Raw genomic sequence first — 12480 nt, forward strand, 5'->3', positions numbered from 1 at the left:
CAGAATACCAATACCTTCCTTTCCCTATTTTCAGTTAGTAGGCTTGCTTCGTATTTCACTGAAAAAATAAAGCTAATCCGAATAGAACTTCTGCTTCTCCCTAGTACCAAATCCCTCCATCTACCTGTATCTGTACCCACTCCTCCGCCGCCCCTCTCTGTGCTCTGGAGGACCTGCCCCATCCCCACCCACACCTCTCCACTGCTCTGCGCACTCTAACCCTAACCCTAACCCTCACCACCTGCTCAAAAGCACTGCTCTTGCAGCTGGGCCTCTTCCTCCTGAATCGAGTTCTCCCCCTCTAGGGGACTGGGCTCATCAGCATACACACCTGCTGTACTATTTCAAAAATTAGAAACAAAATCTTCTTTGATTCTACATCCTTTTCCAGCCACTATCCCATCTCTCTCCTCTCTTCTCCCTTTTATAAAAACCTCAAGGAGCAATCTCTGCTGAAGTATCTCCTTTGCTTCCATTTACATTTTTCATCCCACAACCTCTTGTGGTGAGGCCACCGGTAACCACCTCCCTTACCCAAATCCAACTACCAATTCCTAGCATGCATCTTACACAACCCCTCTGGAACATTTGACAGTTATGCTCCTTCTTTTATGATGCCTTTTTTTCTTCTCTTAGTTTCCAATGAACAAGCTCTCCTGTGGTTTTTCTAGCTCACTGTGGGCCTCTTCTTGGTCTCCTTTGCTGAATCCTCCACATCTTCCCTACCTCTGTTTACCAAGCTGCTGAGGTCAAAACCCCAGAGGCAAACTTGAATCATTTTGCACTCTGAGACAGTACAGCTAATCCAACATCTCATCCTGCCAGCATTGCCTTTGAAATGTATTCAGAATCCAACTACTTCTCTCCAACTCTACTCCTTTCCCTCCCTCACTCCTATCGCTTGGAATATCACATTAGCCTTGCATCTGCTTCCCTATGTCCACTCTTGCAACCTCACAGACAATTCTCCTCTCAGCAGCCAGATTTATTCAGAATTAATCCAGGCAAGTTATGCTCCTTCTCGAATAGTCCCAACGTCTTCTCATCACACTCTGAATAAAATCCAAAGCCCTCTCCATTGCCTACAAGCCCCTCCATGTGCTGACCTTTTGCCACAACTTGAAAATCACTTCCTAACCCTTTCCCTCCAACTCACCAGGTTCCGGCCACATGGACTTCCTTGCTGTTCATTAAGTACACCAGGGATGCTTGGCCTTAGCATTAGCTATTCCCTCTGCCTGGGGATACTCTTCCCCCAGAAATCCACATGTACATGCACTCTTTGCTTTCAGATCTCTGTTTACACGTCACCTCTTCAGAAAATCTTTCCCTGATCACCTTATCAAAAACAGCATCCTTTGTTGCTCTCCTAATATGGCATTTACTGCCATATTATGTTATTTTTTCAATGGTCTATCTCTCCAACTGGAATATAAACTCTATGAGGGCAGGCACTTTCCAGTATCACTTGAAATAGTATTAGAAATACAGTAATCAGTCAATAAACATTTGTTGAATTTATGAATGGATGATTTATTTGGGGTTGGAGGGAGATCCAAAACCAGAAACTTGTCCAACAAAGCAGAGTATGGTAAATTAAGGTAAAGTCAGCTTAAATGTAAAAAGGCATTTGAAATGGTATTGTGAAATATTGAAATACAAATTTTTACTTATGCCATTAAAGATATTATATAAGAAAATATGAATTACTACTTAGAGGAAACAGAAAACATAGAGATTAAATAAATATTCAACATGCCAGCCCATTAGAGAGTTTCCTTAAATTTTCTGTGCGTCGCTTGCTTTATGTGTAACAATACTACTGATCACACAGGGATGCTGGGAGAATTAAATTGCACAATATGTGTAGAAAAGTGAAGGCTTTTCCTAGCTCACAGTAGTACAATATATGTTAACCATTTTTATTATTATTATTATATTTTAATAAAATAAATAGAAGATACAGACAAAAGACAGGGAAAACAGTAAAAGAAACTAAACATGAAACTCTGGGTAAATGCAAATTTGTGAAAATAGGAATAAATGTAAACACGCTCGCAAAAGGAAGGAGGAGGATGCCCTTCAGAGGACAAACTAATGTCATTTAACTCCTCAGACAGATTTCAAATTGGAAAGCCTACCTCCACCAAACGGAGGCCTAATCGCTACTGAACAGCCCTGTTGTCAAATTGTTAAATGAGGGGGAAAGATTCAATTTTAGATGAAGCAATCGATAGGAAAAAAAAAAATCAGTCTTTTTAGCAAACTCATGAAGCAAAATGCACTTACATGATTTTCTAATGCTCGTACTTATTATGAGTGATGTTGGAGCTTTAGAAACTTTACTAAGGAATATGTCAGAGAAAAAATTTTAAATCCTATGTAATTTCTATAAAACTAAACATTTATTATAATATAATATGCTATTCCTAGTTTAACCACTGCATTTAGCAGATAAGGAAACTGAAGCCTGAAGAAGACAAATGCATTACCCAGTGTCACACAGCTAATTAGTGGTTAGACTGGCTGTTCCCATTTTTGCTTATATATTTTATCTCTTCCTTTCACTATTTAAATGATGTTTGCTAGCAAAATAGGTATTTGGTGTTTCCATAGCCCTATCATAATCCTTATCACATGAGAAAAAAGCTCCAGAAAATCAGGGACTAATTGTGTTATTTTTTTTTTCAACCATGGTTTGTTCACTGTAAAGACTCAATAAATGTACACTGAATAAATGATATTACAATATTAGATGTTCCAGTTTCAATGCCTAGTATTTAGCATGGTATCTGGCACATAACTGATGCAAATGTATAGTTATTAAAAATATAAATGCATAAATGGTTGAATGGCTCTACCATTTTGGCATATTTATCAAATTTGGTTGAGGTCAATTGAGGTCAAATATGCAAACTGTAAAGAATGAAAAATCCAGTGATCCACCTCTTCTTTTGAAAATGGGTTAGACTTAGTGACTCAGTCCTAAAGAATAGAGTAGGTAAGGAAAAGAAATAGTAACTTTTTAGTGGAGGAACCTGGCAAATACTACCTTAACCAAGTGATCAGGTTAATATCAGCAGAGATGTCATGTGGATATCAGAAAGTTCTGACATGATGGGACTAGAAGGGTACTCCATTTCTGGAGTATTCTAAGAACCCATAACTCCAATCTAATTACTAGTAAAACAACAGACAAAGCCAGATTGGAGAATATTCTATAGAACACCTGATCAGTATTCCTCTAGACCATCAGAGTCATAAAAAAAAAAAATTGTTTTTAAAGGAAAGGCTAAGAAATTGTCACAGACCAAAGAGATTGGGGAGACATGCCAACTCAATGCAATGTGGTGTCCTAAATTAGATCCTGGAATAGAAAATCCAAGGGGTTAGTTAATAGTAATGTAGCAATATCAGTTTCTTTGACAAATGTACCAGGGTAATATAAAGTATATAACAATGAGGAAAAATGAATGAGGGGTATACAGTAACTCTCTGTAGTATCTTTGTAACTTTTTATAAATCTAAAATGATTCCAAAATAAAAAGCTTACTGAAAAAAAATTCAGTGATGGATAACATGATGCACTTAAGAGAATGTATTTAGGACATAAGGAAGAACATTTGCAAGTATCTGGCCAGATCATCAAATATGGATGGGCATGCAGTGTTTACATGCTTCATAGTTTTAAGAATCTTGTCAAAAAAAAAAAAAGAATCTTGTCATTACAGTGGACTTTATACTAACAGATACAATAAAAGCAAATTGAATGATTATTTACATGTTCTTCCCATAATCTTTCTGTGATATTCATTGGTATTCTCAATTCTGTTTTTGAAGGTGAGAAATGACTTGGAAGGTGGTGGTATGTGCAGTTTGAAGTGAGCTGTCTCAAGCCAAGAACAACTCTGCGTAGAGGAGTCAGCCCCTACAGAGTCTGGCTTTAAGGACCTGCAGACTGATGGGCAGTATGACGGTAGGACCTCTCTAACAACAGCAACTACAGTAATCATGGCTATCATTTTTGGATAGCACGCTAATGTGCCAGACTTCACACCAGGGGTTTCATATGCGAGATTACACTTAACCCTCAGCACTGTATGAGGTTGCAATTATATTCTCATTTTAGAGATGAGAAATTTGATCATCAGAGAAATTACTTTGTCAAGGTCGCAAATGAGATTCAAACACAGACATTTCTGACTTCTCTACTAAATCACTAAACAAGGAAATTCCATTAGGGCAAATGCCTAACTAAACACCTAATTTGGATACAATCCTATATCATTAGTTTTAACCAACATACTGAGATGTTTTACATTATTTGTTATATACATCCAGATAATATCCACTATACTGAGATCATGTACGTAAAAGCATTGTTTAATACCATATCTGATATACAACTCACGTTAGTTCCCTACTGTCTTTACAGACTACATCTGTATCAATTAAAATTGGCTCCAAACTGGTTTTTGTTTTTTGTGTTTAAGGCCCAAGATTCATGTGAATTATTGTGGCAATTCAAAAGTGCAGAGTAATCTAGTGTCAAAAGTAAAGTTTAACCAGTTTACATGAGATAAACAGGTGTGAACATCAAGTTATTCTAGACAAATATATATATATACACACACATCATATGTCAATGAATCTCTTCTGGGGTTAGAAATATACCAGATTTTCCATAACTGATTATGTTTTGCCTAAATCATATGATTACATTGTTTATTAAGGACCCATTTATATACTTCATTCAATTTATGGGAGAGATTTTCTGTTGTCATTATTATAGATTTGCTTTAAGATTTTTCTTTAATATAACCACTTTCTCTTTACCGTCTACCTCTGAAGTTGAACAGACTATCCTCTCTTGCAAATCATAACCATTATCTTCAGGGTTGATAAATCATATCCAATGAGGAAGACTCTAAGTGTTTTAAGTAAGTCTGAAATTTACCAGAAAGAACTGAGGGAGGAACTGTCAAAAACTAACTCTTTCCACATATTATTTTAGGGGGATTGCCCCAGGTAAGATGGGGCTAAATGGAAGAGAGGTGGGAAGGATGGGAAATAGTACATCTTTCTTTATGCCAAAGTAAGAAAAGCAATGAAAAGGGCTGCATCCTGTGTTACCAGGGAGCCCTGCATTGCAGATGGAAGCAGGACTTCATTAGACAACAAACATCTGAGCTTATAATCTAATACAAACAATGATCCAGACGCACGAACAAGATTCTACTGATCAGTGATGGCGAACAGCTACATGCTGCCTGAATACATCACTTGTTGTATCATCAAGAAAGAAAACTAATTTTTTAAACCCAGTAACACTCTACTGCTCTACTCCAGACTTTGGCCAGTGACAATAAATGAATGACCTAAGAGGATCCACTCCCTTTGTTTTCTGGGATGCAGGTCAGAGTATATTCCTACGGTCTCTTTTACCTCTATCTCGATATGTTCTACGAATTTCATTTAATTAATGCTTCTGAAATAACATATCTGTTTTGGCATGCACATCACTTGTGGGCTTGAACTGGTTTTTGCCTTCATATTCAGTTTGAGCTCAGCCTTCCCACGAATCTGTAGTCAGTTGCAAGTTGGAGCCAGGCAAAGAGTGAAGGTGAGTAAGAGCAAATCCAGAACCTCAAAGGACAAACTTCCCTGAAAAACCACTGTCTGGAAGCATCGTCATCATAAACTAAAAGCAGAATGATTGAGTTGGTCACTTTTACTTCCGATTAACATATTATTTTCTTCAAACCCAAATCTCTGATATGGGTCTTTAAATCTTTGGAATAACTCCTTTATCCCTTTTTTGAGAGTCTCTTTGTTCTTTTGGGTCCCAAAAACACTACTGAATTTATTGGACTTACGTTTATGCCAAGTTATTTATCCTAATTTAAGAAGTTTCTTCACATGGAAGTTTTATCACATAAGATATGAGGAGTAAAGCACTTGCCAGAAAATGTCATCTTCTTGTAAAAACCGAAATCACAATTACCTCTGGCAGTGGTGGATAGATAATGCCACGGGAAAGATAGAACAGATAATTGAAAGCCACAGATAAGCCTCAAATCTCATCTCAGCGAAAAGTTTCAAATGCGTCCCCACTCCAAACTGACTTTCTTCTGAGTTGATGGTAAGCTGCAAAATATTACTTGAGACCCGTTATCTTTTCTATTTTTTATTTTAAGAGCTGTAAGCTATTTGTTTGGGAGTTTGAAACAAAGAACATAAAACTCTGTTCTTTGTAATTAGTAGCCTCTAGAAGTCAATTTAGTTTACGTTGCAGCCACATCTTCCATCGCAAATATATGTCCATCACTTTATGGGTTAAATCAGAGTTGTGCTAGTCTGTCACTTATAAGCTCATTTATATCAGAAAACAAAATGTACTGTTTACAGAGGGAAGAAATGCAGAGGTTTGGGGAATTGCTTCTCCAGCTCAGATTTTCCTACCAAAGAAAGTGAGAATGAAGGACAGATGTGAGAAACTAAATGGTATTGATGTCTAAGGAAAACAACGTGAAGGGCTGAGGAAGCTGAAACAGCAGAGAGAACTGAGAAAAGAGAAATTTCATGCAGAACCATCCAGGAGGTTCAGTGATTGGGCTACCAGGGAAATGGGTCCTTGCTCACTGCCAGCTCCCAGTCCTAGAAGCCCCTGTACTCATCCCGGGACTGCCCTTGGATTTCAGGATTTCTATCCACTAAGGCTCATTCCAATTACAGTCTCAGAAATCAGAGCTCAGAAGTGACCACCCCAGGAAGGCTTTCCTGTGCTGATCCTGCCAGTTTTAACTATCGCCTCCTTTGCCCCTCCAGGCAGGTCCACGCTTAGAGACCATTTCAGGATTGGGTTCATAAATCTTTGGCTCTACATAAAACTCTGCTTTTCTATTGGCATCCTTGCCTGTTCCCTTGGACACTGGTCTTCCTCATCTTCTCCAACTTTATTGCACTTGATGGTTGGCCCCCAAATTATGAAGGAGCCCAGACCTCTAATATCTAACTCACCATGGCCTTAACTTCTGACCTCTTTTACCCAATTACCTCATACATCATGATGTAGACAGAGATCTGCAATAGTGATCAGAATGTCAAAAGTGCCCAGTAAATATTGATTGACAAGGTAAACAATTAGCTATATATTCAAAGAAGCATGTAGAAAACATAAACATTGAGAAGTAATTCACATGTTGACTCCATTTCAGATTTCAGAAACAATGGCTCCTCATCATCAATGAATCGGTTTATCATCACAACATTCCGTATCCTGTGGGCCTTTCGCTGACATCATGTAATGGCACAATACCTAGAAGGCTGATGTGCCTTCATGGATAACTCTGCCATGCCTACATGAAGGGTGAGAACACTATTTGATAATGCAGGCTCCAGGAAGAGACTTGTGTGATCTCAAGAGTTTTCTGGATGTTACTATACCACGTGGTGTCACCAACTTTTTGCTTTTCTCATTATAGGCAAACCTGAGACTAAAGTGGTGAGTAAGCCAAGAGATCCAGACTTGGCATGCACAGAAGGATTCTTTTCTTCCACTGCTTTCCTTTTCCAGTTCCATTTTATTTAGCCCTTTTATTATCATTTAGCGTTTACGCATTCTCTAGTTAGAGTTATGCTTCTCTTCACTTCTCTAACTACGATATTCGGGCACAAGGTCTAATGAATCTACCCATTAAACCAGGGAGGATGGAAAAGCTGGAGATACACTGATCACATGAAATCGAATAGGCACTTCCAACTTACAAGCTTCCCGGAGCTTCTCTTTGTCATAGTGGAATCCTTCATAGTCTTGTAAACTGATTTTGTTCACCCGGATCCTCAGGCGATCTGGGACAGACTGGGGACTGCAAAACAAGAACCGAGAGGTCAGATACAAACGAGAGGGCAGAATGGGTATTCGTGCGCCTGGCGGGACCAGGGGAAATATAGTCTCTGCATGTTTAGAAGAAAAAGTTCACATTCAAACCAGAATTGTGGATTCTTTATGAGAATACAACAATTATCAGGAGAACACTTCTGAAATTTGGGTAAGAATATGGAAATAAGCAGAAAGAGGCTTTGGAGACCATTTTTATACATATTTTCTAGTAACTTATTAAAATTTTTAATAAGATCGTGTGTTTAGTTATAATAAATTTGATGCAGCCAATCTAAAATAGTGAGGAGTGGCCTGGAGCTGTAAACACCCACAGGCAAATATGCCCGTAACATTCAAATGCAGTCTCTGGCAGCCTGACCCTCAGAAGAGACAGAAAAACTGTGAAAATGCAGACGGAGAACCCAGAAAGCACAGGACTGAGATTGAAATAGCTCCACACACCTCAGTCTCTGAGAGCACCTGTCACTCAAAGCATATTACAATAAATTCTACCTGCAAGCGTGCCTCCGAGCACCCCAAAATGAAGAAAAAAATTTTAAACATGTACAGTGTACTTTAGGAAGATAATGAAGTGTATAACTCATTTTGAAAGAATTCAATCCACACTGGCTCAGGACACATGCTAAACAATTAAAGATTGTCACACCAGACTTTCTAAAGCATCATGCTCACCCTCACCCAGAATGTCTATAGTTAGACTCTTTCAATTTTCTTAAGTAAATATTTTCAAAGTAGTTGAATCTTGGGCTTGAGTTGAGTGAAATAATTTAGTTTTCATCACCACCACTATGGATTGATACTACCTTGAATACACTACCTTATACTTAGATTCATTAGTTAAGAGAATTTTCTCAAATAGAGGCTCACTTCTGATTTTTTATATTAAATGGTGATATAAGTCACCATTGACTAAAGTAGAAAGAATAACATTGCTCTTCAATTCATTTCATAAGGGAGGGAAAAGAAGGAAAAGAAAAAAAGGAAGGAAAGAAGGAAAGAGAGGCAGAGAAAGAAAAGAAAGAGAGAGAAGGAAGGAAAGAAGAAGGAGTGGAGGGAGAGAAGGAGGTGGGGAGGGAGGAAGGAAGAAAGAAAAGAACGGAATGAAGGCAGGAGTAATGCTTTTACAATACTAGTCAGGACACCTCTCCCTATCTTCACCTCAAACACACACAGACATAGGCTCTCACCCATTTAATTTTATTTCAACTCTGGAGGAGGGAATGAAAAAATAATTTAATCTCATTCTCTTATCTAAAACCTCATTTTAGGGCAAAATATAGCACCTCCCTCCATATGGACTCCCACTCTACTCACCCAAAATAACACATACATATCCAACTACAATACATATGTGCACACCCACACACGGTGTTCTCTCTCGCTCTCTCTCTCTCTCTCTCTCACACACACACCAAGACACACACATGCAGATTTAAACTGTGACTATTTTAAAATGTAGATATAAGTGCACAAATTCTAAGGAGAAATGGTAGACAGGTAAAAATGTTTGAGGTTCACTAGATTAAAACCAAGCCATTACAAAAGCCACACAGATGGATATTTTGGGGAGAAAGTTGAGGAGACAGATTCAGTCGCTGTGTTGATCCATCACTCGAAGTGTGTTTGTTGGGTGTCTATTCTATTAGCATTGTGCTGGACACTGAAGAGGCCCTGATGACTAAGGCTGACATGAGTATTTCAGTTGTGAAGGGAAATATAGTTTGACAGAGTAATATTTGTAGATACAGACTCTAAATTGGTAGAACAGATCTTAAATATCATGCACACCCACACCATCATTTACAGACAGGGAAACTGAGGTTCAGAAAGGTGAAGTGATTTCAAGGTCACATAGCTACCAAGGGGCAGAGCTGAAAGCAGAGTCTTGCACTCTTTCCTCATCAGTTTCATGCTCTTTCTATTGTACAATGATCCTTTGAGGAGTTCAGATTCTCTGGTCAATAAATACCAAAAATCCAATTGATTTGACAGCAAAGCCATAAGTGTGGATTAGCAGAGTCCAGTGATCTCTATGTGGTGCTCAGATTCTCTACCAATAAACACTCACCAAGAGGATAGTTAAGGAAACAAGAGTACACTGGGCGGATATTACAAATGAGTGTGCAGATACGTATTTAGTTAGAGGGAAGTCTGGACGCGCATATCATTAAGTGAAAAAAAGTCATGGAAAATTATATACGGTATAAGCTCCTTCATGTAAATTGTGGAATTGACGAGTTTGTATACGAAAGAGAAGTGTCTGAAGAAATGTTCAACAGGCTGTTCCAAGTGGTTATCTCTGGTGGAATTTGGGGATTATTTTACATTGAGTATCATCATTTTTAAACAAATAATATAATTATTTTAGAGGTATGTCAATATATAAATAAATGATAACTCAGGAAAACAGTAAAAACAAGGATTGTAGCAGAGTGTTAGGTATTAGATGTGAGTAGGGAGGAAAGAATTTAAGTGACTGACAGAGTGAGCATACAGTGTTCATACCAAATCTTTACCCCCAAATTAAGGGGATCTGATCTTCTGTTTATTTCCAAATTCACTCAAGCGACTGGCGAAGATCATAATTAGCAAATATTTGCCTGCAAACATAGTAGATAAAAGGGACGCTGGAAGCTTAGAATGTGGTGGCCCAGCATGCTCTGTCATGGGGGAGGTGGGGGAAGGAGTTGGATGAGCTCCACCTAAACAATTTTTTGAGATATCAGTAGATCTAATGGCAGTGGGCTCTAGTCTTCTCCACTGGACTTCACTACAGCAGCAGTTGCCAAGTGGGAAATAAGATTTAGAGACTGACTGCCAACCAATCCCTATATGTCTCCTCCATGCAGCTCCCCTGACTTTGGGCTGGTACCCAGTGTGTAACACCTTTCCCAAAATGCATCAGTGCCTGCTCCCTGTCCACACACTTCCACCTCCCAGGTTGTCACCTATGCCCTCTGACTCCAACCTGCACGCTGGCCTTCTACCAATCTTCCTGACTTCAGGGGGCACCATGGACATACACAGGAACTATGATTTGGATAGAACTTGACAGATCCCAAATGAATTCACCTATTGTCTTATTTCACCTCCAGAATGACCAGCTAAGCAAGACAGAAGAAAATGAAGACTCTCACTAACCACCACTTAACACTCTCTCCCTTCCACCTGCCTACATATTCACTCTCTTGCTCTCAGCTACCACCTTCTCCCAACAACCTACAATACTTCCCACTTTCCCACCAGCAGAAGCTTGCTTAAACCCAGTCTTCTGACTAGGGAATCTGGTATTTTTTTGCCTATCAAACATTGTCCCAGCCAAGGCCCATTAGCAAATTTGAGGGCATATAGGGTCCATGATGGGAAACCTTTTTGAATGATTCTCAACCCTGGTGTAAACAGCAGGGAAGGGAGGCAACACGACAAAGTGATTAAGAGCTCAGGCTCCAAGTCGGATTGCCTGGATTTGAAGTAATATTCTTCCAACTATTGGTTAATCAGAAAACTGCGTGTTTCCATTTCCTCATAGGTAAAGTGGAAATGATAACAGTACTCACCTCACAGGCATATTATGAGCATAAAATGAGTCGATACATATGATGTGCTTAGAAAAATTTCTGGCATATTATCAGGGCTCAACAGACATTAGCTATTATCACTATAATAATTATTCTAAAAATTGCTCCCCTAGATAAGGTTTTGCCTAACAAACAATAGCATCTGCTGCTGCCAGATACTGAAAGAAGTTTATAGCACATACAAAGACCTCCCTAGACATTTCTGACAAATTGCTGGGCTTCCTCTGCGGGGAGATTGCCGAGCTTGCATTGTGGTGTGACATTTTACACTCCTGGATGTTCTCCCACCTGGTCTTTGACAAGGCCAACTAATAACATGAAAACAGACAGCTGGAACATGGGGAGAAAAATGCACAGAGATCAGATGAAAGCCAAGTAATTCAATTTTGTCCCTTTATGCCAAAATATATTAGCGTCCCATTAGTGGTTGACTAAAGGTGGAGGATGACAAAGCTGTTCCTCGGAGTCTGGGGAATAGCATTGCCATTAGTTTTCTAAAATTAAATTTTGCCAAGGAAGTTAGTAGAGCATAGAAGAGACTAACAACCTAGGTAAAAATAAATTTGCCTCCCTGCCAACGTCTACCCCAAGCTACTCCCATACTGACTTGGGCTCTATAGCAGGGGTTCTAATCCTGGCTTCCAGGGAGCCGCTTAAGCTTCCCGAAAGGGATTCAGCCATCTGTGAACTCCTTGTCATACTAGGGTAGCGACCTCAACCTGTCATCTTCCCACTAATTTCCTCTGCAGCAGTGCGATTGAGATCCTTAAGCAGAATGGAAGTTTATGGCTCTGGACTGAACTCCCAAAAGTCTCCCGTGAATATTTTCTCAAGAACCATTATAAGCCCCTCTTGTTAAGTCACTCAAGTGGGCTTCCAACAACCTCCAGGCCCCAGCTTCCCTGATCCACATTATGCACACCTGTTGCCCTGAGACGTTAGAAGGCAGGGGACTGCCATCCCATCAAGACAACTCCCTGAACTCTCACTGCTATTCAA

At 39.3% G+C, this 12480-nt stretch overlaps 1 protein-coding gene across 1 annotated transcript in view; it reads right to left on the reverse strand.

The window, feature by feature from the left end:
* DGKI (diacylglycerol kinase, iota) overlaps positions 1-12480 on the reverse strand; it is a 270690-nt gene that overhangs the window by 103388 nt on the left and 154822 nt on the right. The window contains exon 22 of the mRNA XM_012642753.1: positions 7768-7868. Coding sequence (XP_012498207.1) covers positions 7768-7868 — 101 coding nt within the window. The remainder of the gene's footprint in view (positions 1-7767; positions 7869-12480) is intronic.

This window comes from Propithecus coquereli, unplaced genomic scaffold (genome assembly GCF_000956105.1).
Source record: "Propithecus coquereli isolate 6110/MARCELLA unplaced genomic scaffold, Pcoq_1.0 Scaffold186, whole genome shotgun sequence".
NCBI classification, from domain to species: domain Eukaryota; kingdom Metazoa; phylum Chordata; class Mammalia; order Primates; family Indriidae; genus Propithecus; species Propithecus coquereli.